General features: G+C 43.3%; 1 protein-coding gene across 11 annotated transcripts in view; it reads right to left on the bottom strand.

The window, feature by feature from the left end:
• Osbpl6 (oxysterol binding protein like 6) overlaps nucleotides 1-14,023 on the bottom strand; it is a 185,522-nt gene that overhangs the window by 41,226 nt on the left and 130,273 nt on the right. For 6 of the 11 annotated variants that reach the window (XM_029470666.1, XM_029470664.1, XM_029470669.1 and 3 more), the window contains 7 exons: nucleotides 10,590-10,712; nucleotides 8,307-8,360; nucleotides 7,111-7,224; nucleotides 6,832-7,002; nucleotides 4,398-4,530; nucleotides 1,556-1,659; nucleotides 698-790 (listed from right to left, as the gene is read on the bottom strand). In XM_029470666.1, the coding sequence (XP_029326526.1) occupies nucleotides 698-790; nucleotides 1,556-1,659; nucleotides 4,398-4,530; nucleotides 6,832-7,002; nucleotides 7,111-7,224; nucleotides 8,307-8,360; nucleotides 10,590-10,712 (792 nt within the window). The remainder of the gene's footprint in view (nucleotides 1-697; nucleotides 791-1,555; nucleotides 1,660-4,397; nucleotides 4,531-6,831; nucleotides 7,003-7,110; nucleotides 7,225-8,306; nucleotides 8,361-10,589; nucleotides 10,713-14,023) is intronic. The other 5 variants (XM_029470671.1, XM_021184230.2, XM_029470678.1 and 2 more) reach the window with 1 other exon arrangement.

Raw genomic sequence — 14,023 nt, 5'->3', positions numbered from 1 at the left:
TCTGTGTCACCAAAATGTAATAGCCTAAGAGGATCATATTTGAAAATATACAACTATTGCAATTAAAATTTGTATTTTAAGTAAATTTATCATGAGCTATGGAGATTTTGGTTCCAATTTTAGAGTGACTGTTGTTATAGAATTTCAGAGTTGAGACAGAACTCAGTGATCAATAAATTAATTCTGTAACTTGAGCAGGAGCAAGTGAAGTCCAGAAAGTTTAACAGAAATGTATAAATTATGAGGCCAGAGAGTCACAGCGATCACAGTGACACCTGGGTGTGTTGATCTTTAACCTACAAGGCCTTGATAAAACTGTGGACAAAGTTCATCCATAAAAGAGCCTTCTAACCCTGAGACACTATAAATGTGCATATATTACTGTTCACTGGCTTTCCAATTTTGATTTTAAAATGGCTTTCAGTCTGAGTTTTAATGTTTCAAAGGCTAGAACTGAGAACGGAAATCCAACTGTGTGACCAAATTGGCTCATTCTTACTTTACAAGGTTTTTGTACTTAAGCCCAATTAACCACAATTAACTCAAGTTTTAGAGCGCACAACTCTTCAAAAGAACAGTCTTCCAAGCAGTTAAGCTATCCCTGCGACCTCACACCCAGGGGCGGATACAGAATGGGCACAGAGAGCAACGCTTTCAGTGGAAATGCAAAGAACGAATGGCAAAGCAAAAGCTGTACCTGGAGCTGTATTTTTGTATCTTTGCTGACACTTTTTGTCCTCCAGCGTCTTGTGACCCGCTTGTCTTTCTTTGAAATATCTACACAGTTAGCCTACATTACACAAATAGTTAAAAGCAACAAAAGATTATTAAGTTCACACAGACGATAACACATACAAAGAGCCCAGAAAGTTAGTAAGGAATCGTTAGAACCCCAAGGAAAACCGGCCAAGGGAGAAAGACATTATACTAATAGCCAAGAAATCTACAACACACTTGTGAAAGTTATATTTCTAGTGTGCAAAAATGAGAACAAGATTAGAGGCAGTGAGCACTTTTTTTTTTCCTGACATTAAAAGACAGTCATACTTCTGAAAGTTCTAGAACTTAAACTTCAAAGCCATCATTGTTAATACAAAAGAGAACTGGGAGTTGACACAAATATGTTTACGAGAGTCTTGTGTATATTTCAATGTAAAACATTTGAAACCAAACTTCAAACGTATTACAAATAATTCCACGGGGGCTAGAGGCATGGCTCGGCTGTTGTTCTTACAGAGGACACAGGTTTGATTCCCAGCACCCACAAAGCAGCTCACAACAATAGGTGGTTACCTATTGTTACTCCTAGAAGAATCCAATGCCACCTTCGGGACTGCACAGCTACTGCACACACATGGTGCACACATATACAAGTAGGTAAAACACACATACACACTAAATAAGTAACTCCAGAATATAAACTACATATTATTGTAAATATCGTAACGTGAGCCTGCGAATAGTAAAACTTCCCTTTTGAGTGTCACCTTGCCTCAGTGAAGGTGGTAAGTTAGGATCTGATACAGTGTTACCAGCAGCCATTACATTTCTTTACCTGCATGTCAGTGAAGTTAGGCGCCGACTGAGTTCTCTGAAGGATCTCCAAGTTTTGCAGGAGCTTGCTAAGTTCCACAAGGTTTGACTGGCAGTGTGCAAGATCTAATGAAGACAAAAATGTTCGAACTGGGTAGAAATGGAGGTGACAATAATAAAGAGGACCTAGTCCACAATGTGGCATATGAGACAGGATACCCACGTTTACATGATGGTGATAGGGACAGGTAACAGAGCATACCTCGCTCTGGGCCTGAATCATGGGCGCTGCTGGCAATGAGATGGTTTCTTACCAACTATGACTCAGAGAGTAGATACCATTAACACTTCCCGTTGTGTGTGACCATGGTTCTGCCCTCACGGATTTCATCTCATGGACACTCTGGGGAGTTTGGTAGGCTTGTGGTTTTATTCCTAGGAGCCTAGCCCCTCTAAAACGATTTACCAGGGAGCTGCCTGGAATTTGGGTGGAGGCAAAGTCAAGTTCAGAGAAACAAAAGAGTAAAATCCAGTGGAACACATCTGTCCTCCAGCCCACTAACTGTGTGTCAAGGAATGACTCCTGTAAAATCTACTGCAGAGTTTTAGTAATTTAAATTTAATCTCTATGGAAAAAAATATGCTCTAAGAGCCAAGCAATTGATCCATATATTTAAGGCCTGGTTTCATGCAAGTCTGAAACAGACAACTACCTGGTGAAACTGCCAATCAGACATAGAAGGGGGCTCCGTAAAACGTTACATCTTTTGAAATTCAACCAATGAAATAAATATGAAACAAACTGAACCCCATCTCAGTAGTAGGCATGCTCTATGAAAATAATCAGTATAGTTTTTTTTTTTTTAAGTGCAGCAAGAGATTAGGAGAAAAGAGAGTGTTCCTTGCTTCATGGTTTGAGAGCAGATTTACAAGAGTGACCCCACCACACCCCCACAGGGTCTAGACAATTGACAGAAATGTTTTAGCCAGACAGAAAGGTGGAGAAGGACACGGAGGGAACTTCAGGTTGGGCAGAGTCTGTCCAAAGGCACAGAGATGGACATATGTAAATGCATAGAACAATAGTTGCCTGAGTCTTCAGAAGTGGGCAAGGTTGAAAGGCTAGGTATGGCCAGACTGCTGAACACACTGGCTGCTAAATGCTGGGATAAGCACTTTGGGGAAACACCTTGGAGCCAGAGAAGAGCCACTGGGGGTGATTACAGAGTTATTTTAAGAATTACCAGTCTTGGGGCATTCTGTAGTGAACAAAGTTCTGGGGACTAGTCAGTTGTGAGCTGGCTGCAATCCCATCCCCTCCACCCGGGCAGCTCTAGAATTTTGGCCAAATGTCTAAACCTTTATGGATTTCATTCTCCCTACCCACAAAGTACAGACAGTTAACAGTACCTATTGGCTGAAAACAACAGAATATGCTCCGTGTATTGGCATGGGCCTGCAAACCGGCTCACAGGTGGTCATTTCCCATGAGCCTCTGAGAAGGATGAACTAACTGTGCAGGAGACTGGGTCATGCAGTTAGGAGACTATGTGACCACCAGAAACAAGAGGACAGGAATGGATCATGCATGAAAGGCTGGTAAGGATAGGACAAGACTGTGTGAATAAGGAGTCAAGTTAGGCATGATAAGCACTGGTGTACATAAAGTCTAGATGCTTATACAGTCTCAAGGGGGAACCCAGAAGAATTGGCAGGGCACTATATTCAGATCTGTGCTCTATTGTGAGAGCGTCTGAGTTCGAATCCTGGCTCCTCTTTTCTAGCTAAGAGGCTAAGCACCTCTGTAGCTGGCCTTCAGACAGGGGAGCCTGGGCGGTCTCCAAATATGGCAGGAAGCTACAGTGCCATCTAAAAGTCATCTGTCTCCTTCCACAACTGGAAGCTGTATGTGGTGAATACAGCCTAGCCAAACACTCTAGTTGGATGTCAAATGGACATGATTATGAATATAAAATCCCCTTTAAATCATAGTTTCCTATGCGGATTAAGTTGGGAGGTTGGTGTCTCGAAAATGCAAATTTGGAGCTAACCCAATGGTGAGGGTATAGGAGGATTAACACAGATCATTAATTTATTTTGTCTGAGTGAAAACATTAAAATGTTACATAACATCTGTTTTTATTATAGTATCATAAAAGAGCAAAATTAATGCTTACAGTATCTCAACAGAATCTAAAAAAATCAGGTGAGACTTATTAAATACTGTCTAAATTGCCCTTGCTTTTTGTCAGGTTTGTGGGTCAAATGAAAATTGCTTCAGAATGGAAATGGCCAGTGGATAAAGCATGGACCAAAGGGCTTTGGTGGGGGAGGAGAAAGTAATAGATTAAGCAGCTCAGAGAAGGATGGACTAGTCCTGAAAGGCCTATCCACAGCAAAACCCCAGTCACAATGCACTCCGGACATGCCACCCTGGATCCTTCTGTTTACTTCTGTGCTATGGAGAACATAGCAACAGGATATCCCAATCCATGGGCAACACAACAGCAGAAGGAAGCATGTAGGGCAGCCAGAGAGTAGGGCAGCGCAGAGCACCGGTACGAGACTGGAAGGTTCGTCGGGCCCCAAAGGGACAGGTGAAGGTAGCAAGAAGGAATTTGCAAAGAGATGAAAAGGTGGAAGATGTATAAGCTAAGGCAGGGGAGAAGCTCAGAGCCACTTGTGAGGAGGTGGGAGAACTGGCAGCTGAGAAGCCTGGGTTACAGAGCAGACAAGGATCTAGAAGTGTATAACTAAGAAGAAAGGCAGGGTCCCTTGGGAGGTGAGACTGGAAGCTGTAGTGTTTTCCTTGTAAACACTGGGTGTGGGGCTCATCCTGAGACCCCACAGTGGCCGGAACTAACCTTCTGCACACCTGTCCATTTCTTCTGAGTCCTGCAGCCAGGCTGCCACTTTACTCTGCCCCGTTGTGCAGGTCGCAGGGAGGCTGTTACTGCATGGTAACGGGGACTGCCATGGAAAGCTGTTGGGCTGCATCTACAAGCAAGGAGATGAAGTATACAACTTACACAAGCAGAGGCTGAATTCATGCTCAGCCACAATACTCCATTAATGCTACCTCCTTCATCCAATAAAGAAGACAGTGTTGTTAACAACAACAAGAGCAGCCCAGACTCACAAGGACCCAAGAGCTCAGGAACCCAGTCCTGAAATTACTCCTAAGTTGTTCTTGAACCAGTATCCTCACTATGGTCTCCTCAGCTCATGGCTAAGGGCCTCTTCTCTGGGGGAGCTCTCTGTGCCCTAATAATCAGCTCAAATTCTTGTTACCCTCCTGTGATTCCTAAGTTCACTACCCACCACCAAACAGCCTTACAATGCTTCTGAAACACTCCAAAGTCTATATAAAAGGACTTCCTGTCAACTTATCTACAGCTGACAGGTTATCCTATGAAGAGGATTTTTATGTGAAATAAAGTAGAGCAAAATATGCAGATGTGATGTGTACAGTAAACAGCAAAATAAACAGAAACGTCCTTCCCCAGGGGCCCGAAATGGCTTTAAATCTTCGCATTTGACTCTAATACTCAATTACAACTGATGATGTCTCTTCTAAATTATTAAGAAATAAATAATGCACAGTTAGCAAACCCAGTCTTATTTATTACCCACATAGGACCACAAACCAATTAACATTCAGGAGTCTCATAATCTGATACGTGGGAGGTAAGAAGAAGGACAAAAGGCTCTCTCCTGCATTTTGATAAATGTAATGGAAATCACCCGGCATGTCTGAGCTCTTAGCCATGCCACTTGCAACTGGAGAAATGGACCTTTTGTGGAAACTAGAGCTGGAGAGTTTTCTTATTCCAGAGGAAACAGTTGGGAAGGATTTGGTTTCAGTCCACCAATCTCAGATATCACCCAAGTTATTTAATAAGTCAGGCGAGGGACAGAAATAATGCATCTTTTATCAATGCTTTGTGCCAAAGATACAGGCAGAAGCTGGAAAAACTAAAGAATTAAAAATTTATGATTTCTTTTCAAAGATCTATTTGAAATACGGTTCTCATTTAATTTGGACTAACACTGGGATTCATTCCGGCCTCTGACGAAAACTCAGGAGGCCCAGAGAAATATGGCGACTACCTTGGGGACCTCTAAGTTCTCAAATCCCCAATCTCTCTGGCCTCCTGGCTCATTCTCTTTCATCTCAGAACTGGTTGGTATTTAGGGCAACCCAATTCCTGGGAGAAAGGTAATTAAAGAGTCTTTAGCAGAAATGAGGCCACAATGAAGTCTCACAATGAAATATAATTAATGGGGTTTACCTCATACACTACTTTCCAACAAATAACAAAACCTCAGTATGGTAACATTCCAGTAAGTTTGATCGGCTAGGCCGGCTCTTCCTCTGCCAAGTTTTCCAATGCTATGTAGAGAGGAAACTATGTAATCCCGGTATTGTGTGGACTCCCAAGGAAGTACAGAGGAGGCAGAAGCTCTCCACTGCCAGCCCAGTCAGTTGTCTCCAACCTCAGTTTGGGGTACCAAGGATAAAGCTGCAACAGCCCTCTGCAATGCAACCCAGTTACTGAATCACACACAGAAACAGCTGCTTCTCTGCCTGTTCTCCTAACTTTGACTTTCAGACAAGAAATACGTCCAGCTTCTCTGCAACACGGACTGTGAATCTTATTACATCCTAAGGACCCGCAGTGCCTCTTGTCTGGTCCTTGGTTTAATGAAAGGAGGTACTGATTTTGGAAGCAGCTATGTGTCAGATCCTGGGATGGCTATGTCACTTGTATACATGCAAACACAGTGTCTGAACTTGGCTATGTGACAGATTAGAGGTGAATGACTGTCATATACCTAATGTACTTGCTCACTGGAACACCATTGGTACCGCTGTTCCCTCTCCAGCTGAATGGTATTCACTCCAGAGGGAAGCGACTCATTACAGCTCTGGGTCATGTATACATGGTAGCTCAAAACAAGAAAATAAGTTTCATTTTCAGAACTTTGGGGTCACTTTATTACTACCCAACAATTCCCAGAGATGTCGATTAAACAAATGTTTGCTCCCAATACCCCTAGAAAGCCACACAAAAATGATGCCATCCATTTATCACAAATAAACTCTTTTGGTGATTCACACATCTGCCTCATCTTTGTGTTTAACACTAGTGACAATATCACTTGTTTTCTGGGTGTAAGATCACAAAAGGAAACTTCCCTTTCTGATGTTTCCAAAGTAGACAGAGGGATGTGCATGGATAATGTTCTAAGCAATTTCCAGGCTGACTTTTTTTCCCAGCGCAAGCAAAGTCATACCTTTCCATCCACAACAGAGACATTAGCAGCTGGGGAGGACTCAGCTGTTGAAGTTGCAGGAAATATGTGGAAACTGGCATCTCTCGGCGACCTCACAATTTCATTCTGACGGTACAACCTGTGATGGCGCAGTTTGGAGACCCAAGCGTCAAACCAGTCCTGGGATTTCACCTGGAACAGGGAGCAACGGAAGACAGCTGTGGAAACAGTCTCCTGGCTGCCACTGGTGCGAGCAAATCACATCCCCCCGCTAACACCAGATGCTGAAAGCAATTTCACCTTCAAATGATAGATGTGCTCTTCCGTGTCAAGGTCTATCCTCCGAGCTTTCTTTTTAATCGACATGACAGACAGTCCGACATCTATGCTCCCGTGCACTTTTCCTTTTTGGATCTGAAATCAACAGATCAGTGAACACGCTGGAAGGGTGTATGGGTTCGGGGGCTGGGTGTGTGTGTGTTTCTGCTCTGAGCTAAGATGAGTTTAAGGTAAACTGCAACTCACCTATGCAAAGTGGGTGACTACATTCTTTTTAATTAAGAGAAAACAGTTAAGCACTAAGGACAGTTCGATCTGCATGACTTCACATCAATCTTGGCATGCGACACTGCTCATCTTACTCTTATTTTGGGCACAACTAATAATGTCAGATCTCCCTAATCCCAGATTGCTTAGCTCCTATCTCCTCCATAAGCCAATGCCAAGGGATTCCCCAAAATAACTGAAGTCAACTTTTGAACCGTGACCCAGAACACCCATGAGTCAGCTGCAAGACAGCTGCTGGGGCAGAACTGGGCAGCTGAGACCAGAGGTCAGGGACCAGCCATCCCCTTCTCCTGGCTGTCCTCGGCTGAGCAAGAACATGGCCCAGCCATGGCAGAGGGGCGAACAAAACGGAGTCTAAGCCCTTGGTCATCTCCTTGCATCACATGGTAAGAGGGAAGAAACGTTGAGATTTGCAAGCAAACTACTACTTAGATATTAAGCCAAAGCAGTTTGGAATAGTTTTAATGAGTTGGGCATTGGGCTTTTCAAGATAAAAAAACTGAATGAAACACAAATTAAGTACAAAAGACAGTTTCTTGACAAGAACAGGAAGGCTTTAAATCTCAAAATGCAAGGATCACGGAATTTATTTCAAGGTGAAAGGAAAAAAGTGTTCAAGATTTTCTCTCTAGGAGAGAAAGGGTGATTTTTTTTTTTTTTTTAACTAACGTGTCACTTTTAGGTTGAAGTTCTGCTTTAAAAAGCAATTAAATATTCATGCACTACTTTGAGATTTTATGCTATCCTGAGTATAAGCATAGAGCATACCTTCTCTAAAACATGCAGTCGGTAGCTTGTTGTTAAACATTACAGGCACAAACATGCAGAAAGCCGGTAGCCATGGCACAGGGTTTGCATGGCTACAGTGTTTACTCACTTCAAGCAGAATTCTACATCAATCTGTGAAACATGTCCTGCGAGCTACTTACATCAAGTGGCGCCTTGGAATACTTCAGCATTCCATTATCCAGGACAAAAAAGCGCTGCAAGAACCAAACACTCCAGTGACTGTTTGTTCTCTGAATTACACAAAGCATTCACAAGTGCGGGTCGCAAGTCCCTTGGCATCAGCGGTTAACATGTCTGATGGTTCTGATACACCGATTCAGGGCATCTAGCCACAGTCAGTCACAGGAAGTGAGGTAAGTGGGTCAGAGTTCTAGTAGGACACGTTTACATGCGCAAGGGATGAAATCTTTTCTCTGTGGTTTGTCTTCATAAGGTGGAGATCTAAGGACCTGCAGCTTACACTTCATCACCAAACTGCATTAGGATATTATGAAAGTGAGGGGAAAAAAGCCTGGAGAAATCACGGCAATTCTGTAAACACTTCTATACTATTCTACAGGGAAGTGTTTGCCCCAGAGCTAAACCTCTGAATTTCCATTGGATACCCATGGATACTTTCTAAAAGTTCTCATAGCCATTACAGATGCCATCACACTGGATCCATTACTAATAAATTACCCACAAGGCTTAAGTGACTCTCCTCGGCAATATGCTTGTATTCTATTATTAGGAAATGAGATTAAATATTGTTTCCAAGCTACATTATGAATAAGGGGCCCCACCCCGAGTGGTAGTTGGTGGCTACCAGGGAAGGAACATTCTCCAGCTTTGTCCTTGGTCATGTGACTACTGGCAAGTTGTTCATGCTCTGGTGAACGGCCCCAATGAATGCACATGGCAATACTAAATGAGGCCAGTGAAATACAAATATGTTAAAACAAAAGGGTGCATGAACTTGATAAGAGGGTGTACTGGGGCACTCTGGGAGAAACTGGGAAAGAAATGGTGAATATGATCAGAATACATTGTATACATGTATGAAAATCTCAAAGAATAAATAGAATACGAAACAAAATAAGAAACTAAAAAGGAGGGTGGGTAGGCAATTATCTGCCTTGGGGTCACATCATCCAGTCTTAGTAGACTTGCTATTTTTAACCACAAAGACTGAAGACCTCTTTAATGTTGGCTTTCTTTCTGTGGGCCACTCAAAAAAAACCAAAAGGTTCTCAGGAGCCAGCCACACCATGGACCCCACTTCTAGCTCTGCAGAAAATCCTTCTGTTGCTGGAATCTACTCTGCTGGATCATTTGCATGGGATGCATGAACACATAGCTGCTGAGACAGCAGGATATCAGGTCCCCAAAGCCATTCTACCTAGAACCCACAAAGGGATGCTGTAATCCTTTTGAAAACAACAGGTACCTGCCAGATTCAAAAAAATTCTACATTAAAAAGCAAATCACCCATAACTTAGGCATTCATATGGGCTGATGCTTAGTCAATATGCAGTGGTGTTAGGGAGAAGAGAAAAGGCACTGGGGATTGACATCTTACTGTTTATGCTAAATATGCAGAGTCCAGAAGGATGTCAGTCCACGGCCATTTTGCTGAAGTAAGAGTGTCAAATAGAACCTAGCTATTCATTTTTGAAAATGGGGTTTTGGCCTGCTTTCCCCCATTTTAAGTTTCTATTAAATAAGTTTAGCCAGGAATAACTTCTAGGATGTCACAGGAAAGACCTAAATAAGGCTACTGATGATACAATAAAGAAAAGCGGTGGAAGGAAGAGGTGGGCCCAGGAGGAATCACTTGCTGGACAAAACCCAAATCCAAAGAATGGTGAATGAGGGGCAGTCCTTGGTATTAGGGTACTTATATGGTCTGAGTGGTACAAGGGAACAATGTATTCGTGGAAGCCCCTTAGACTGGCTTCATCCTCTGGAGACAGGTTGGCATAGCATTTCCTGTCTGTCCATTTCTTTAAGGGAGTTGTAATCCATAGCCTGACTGCTTTGAGCCAGTGGGCAGCCATTCCCCAAGCATTCCCCAAGGTTAGCAAACCCTTCTATTCTGAGATGACGTCTGTCAGCAGAACTGGTGACTGCACAAAGTTGCTCCTGCGGTGATGTGAGAGTCATCACGGGGCCTAACACAAAGGGTTCTACTGAGAATGGAAGACAGCTTTCTCCTCAGAGCCACAGAATTTGTTTTGGCTTTTCCTCTTCTCTCTTCTCCCTCTCTCTTCTCCCTCTCTCTTCTGTTTCCTCTCTCCTCCCCATTCTGGGTTTTTGTTTGTTTTCGTTTTTGTCCTAGATACAAGATCTCACACTCATAAACTCCAGTGATCTTTGTTTCCCACCTAATAGCATGTCAGAACTTGATGCTGATGCTCTCAGCCTCAATCCGATTGCGATGTTACCTTGTGCCAGCCCTTTAAAGGCCATTTTCTTTTCTTCAGCATAAATCCCTCGTGCCTGTCTGGTTTCTGGACATTGGTTTGGCCTATTTTCAGCCCTTCTATAATTTCCCAGCTGTCAGCTTCCTGCGAGAAAAGAAAAACAAATCATTTATTTTCTGTGCTTAATGATACACACTTAAGAAGGGTCTTAGGCAGAAAGTCACCTTTGATGCCACGCTCAGCCCACTATTAGGATGAGTGACATTCTGGAGCTAATTGGAGCATCAAAACAAGTCATGGACTTTCAAGTGAAGCTCCTAGGAGTTTCCCAGGTAGACCCGGAGGCAGGCAGACTCCACAAGAGGCGCGCTGGGGACACTCTGTTTGCTCAGCAGTAGAACAGAATGTTGATTTCCTGCACTCAGAATGTTTAAAACGCACCCCACCTCCTCCTGCACTCCAACCCTACCCCACCCCCATGAACCTGGGACACAGTGGCACTTTAAAGTTTTAAAATTGGAGATCCGGTGACAACTGTTCAGTCAGTGTGTTGACCCGGCTGATTTTCTGGGTACAAATGGAGAGGTTGCAGAGGTCTGAGGCAGAACATAAGGGGCTGTTAGCGCAGAGCCTGCAGCAGTGCTGTGGGGCTGTTAGTGCAGGGCCCCAGCAGTGCTGTGGGGCTGTTAGCACAGAGTCCCAGCAGTGCTGTCGTCCTGTTCCACAACAGCCCTGGGCATCTCCAAGTGCGCACCAAAGCCTCACTCAACAGCCGAGAAGTCCAGGCTTTCAAGGAGACACACTCCCTGGGGATCCCATGGAAAGAGCAAAGCTACAAGGCATAGAATGGAGATGGGTCCTAGATCGTTGGTCAGGCAAATGCTTAGCATACCGAAAGGCCCTAGATTCAATCTTCCCAACAGCAAGAATAAAAACAAACAAACAAACAAAAGACTTCAGTTCTAGGGTATCACTCTTACCCTCCTGTTAGATAACATATTTTTTCATATATGCTACTAATTTTTAAAAATCATCAGCATTTACAAATCAGATGATTTTTCAACTTAAAAAAAAACAAATTTTCTGCTAGCTTATAAGCTCTTGGTGACACTGAACTAATAAGTAAACAGTCTTCAGTTTGCTATGGTGGCCACCACTCCACTCCTTTTGGCAAATCTACTTGACTCTTGGCCCTGGGCTTGAAACTCCCACGACCAGATGATTGCTATGGGCTCACATGCTCTAGAGCAGTGGATCTCTACCTCTTAGGGGTTGAAACCACCCTTGCTGGGGTCTCACATCAGACATTTACGTTATGATTCATAACAGTAGCAAAATTAGTTATGAAGTAGCAACAAAATAATCTTATGGTTGGGTGTTATCACGACCTGAGGAACTGTATTAAAGGGTTGCAGAGTTAGGAAAGTTGAGAACCACTGGTCTAGGTGATCGCAGATCTAGCAACAGTCTTACCATCCCTGATTCTAGAGCTTTGCAGGGTACCCTGAACTACTTTGAACAGAAAAAAGTTTCTCACTTCCCTCACAAAACCTTTGTAAGGGAAGGGGGCATCTCTCTGTGTAAGCATCTGAGAGGCCTCGGCTTCAGAAGGGTGGACACACCATGCAGATCAGGACGGGCCCACTGTATGATACCCCACCCCCAGTTCACTGTGTGCTTGCATTCTGAAAAGACTTTCACAGAGTGAGAAGAGATAGAGGCTGTATCTCAGGATAGACCCAACCCTGCAGCCAGCAGGCTCTGAGGGTCTCAGGGAGGAGGTACCATTATCAGGCATGAATGTGGGATGTGGCTCTGGTGAAAAGGACTGTAGCCACCATCTCTTTCTCCCCTTTCTCCTCACCCTAGAAGCTGCTTGTTTTGGGGCCAAGTCTCATCTATGTTAAATGAAACTAAGGGTATCTAGGGTGGAATTTTCTCTTTTATCAGGAGATAAAATGTAGAGATGGTCCTGTCTCTCTGAAAAGCCTAAATCCAGCAGCAAGCAGGCATCCTACAAACCTAACCCCACCTCAGGAAAGAACTATCTCTTTATATCCACAGTCACTGCTGAAGAATGAGCTACGAATCTTATAGAAATGGCCTGTGTGTGTGTCTATTTGGCAACATTACTCTTTCAAGTATATGCAATAGCTCACAATGTGGTTTTCTGCTTGAAGATAATTCTGCCAGAAACTGACTAATCTAAGCTACATGTGGTGGCTCACGACACCTTTACTCCTAGCACTTGGGAGGCAGAGGCTGGTGGATCTTTGTGAGTTCCAGGCCAGTCTCTTCTACATAGCAAGTTCTAGGCAGGATAGAGCCACACAGGGAGAACCTGTCTCAAAAAAAATCACATTATTAATGCTACAATTGATATGTTACTTAAATATAAGAATATTTCTGATGAGAGAGCTTCAGGCTCTATAGACTATCATGGCTTTTGACTGATACGAGAGCACAAGTCACTGTCACATGACCCCAAGGAGCACATGAAGGATTTGGCATCCTTTCTTAATATGGGGTTGCAACTCAGGAGTAGAACCCCACCTATGGACAATGTAAAGACCATATAAGAACATAGTAAGTTCTGACACATACCAACAAGGACCTCTGGTTTTCAGCTCTCATCGGGATAGTAACTACTCCATAAAAATGATAGACATAACTAGGAAATTAAGAGAGAGCAACTTCCCACTGTGTGTAAATATAGTCACTGGACGTCTGTTCTCAGTGACATGTGAGTTGTATTTAAAGATATGTTTAGCTACATCTTATTTAAAAGGGTAGATATGCCTCCCTTGCTGCTCCCTGCCCATGACGAATCTCTATATGACATAAAATGGAACCATTTAGTAACAAGTACATTTTCCCCCTTCCTAATTAAAGTCTGGGAAAACACAAACTCATCTCTCTGTAGCTAACACTTCCTACTTCTGTTAGGGTGGTTTTCTTTCCTTTTGGGGGGGGAGAAGAAGAACTGGAGAACAGGAGAGATGTAAGGCAGAACAGGCCAAAGGTTAAAGTCTGTTTCCAAAGGGAAGTGCTGCACTCCAAACTACCAGTGCCATTTACTCCGATGCAATACTCCTGTGTCCTGCGAAAGAGACAGCACGGAATCCTGACTCAGTTCTAACAATTAGATAGGCTCTCAGGCTGACAAAGGGGCAAAGGATAAAAGCATGGCAAATAATAGCTCCACCTATTTCAATTATAAATGTTGATGGATGATAAGGTTGCAAATAAAATATGTAGGAAAGGAAAGAACCCATCCCCACACGAGACAGAACCTTCTGCGTTCTGTTTTCCATGACACTAAAATTCCTCCTTCTTGCTTAGTGAACTAGGTAGGTCGTAAGAAAATTAAAATCACTTCCTAAAATTCAAAGAGTGCATTTTCCCTGAAATTCCAATCCGTATTTATTTTCAACTCAGGAGTTTCTGCTCTTCCT

The sequence above is a fragment of the Mus caroli genome, chromosome 2 (assembly GCF_900094665.2).
Source record: "Mus caroli chromosome 2, CAROLI_EIJ_v1.1, whole genome shotgun sequence".
Classification (NCBI taxonomy): domain Eukaryota; kingdom Metazoa; phylum Chordata; class Mammalia; order Rodentia; family Muridae; genus Mus; species Mus caroli.
Note: the sequence above shows the minus strand (reverse complement) of the source record. Positions and strands in the feature narration are given on the sequence as shown.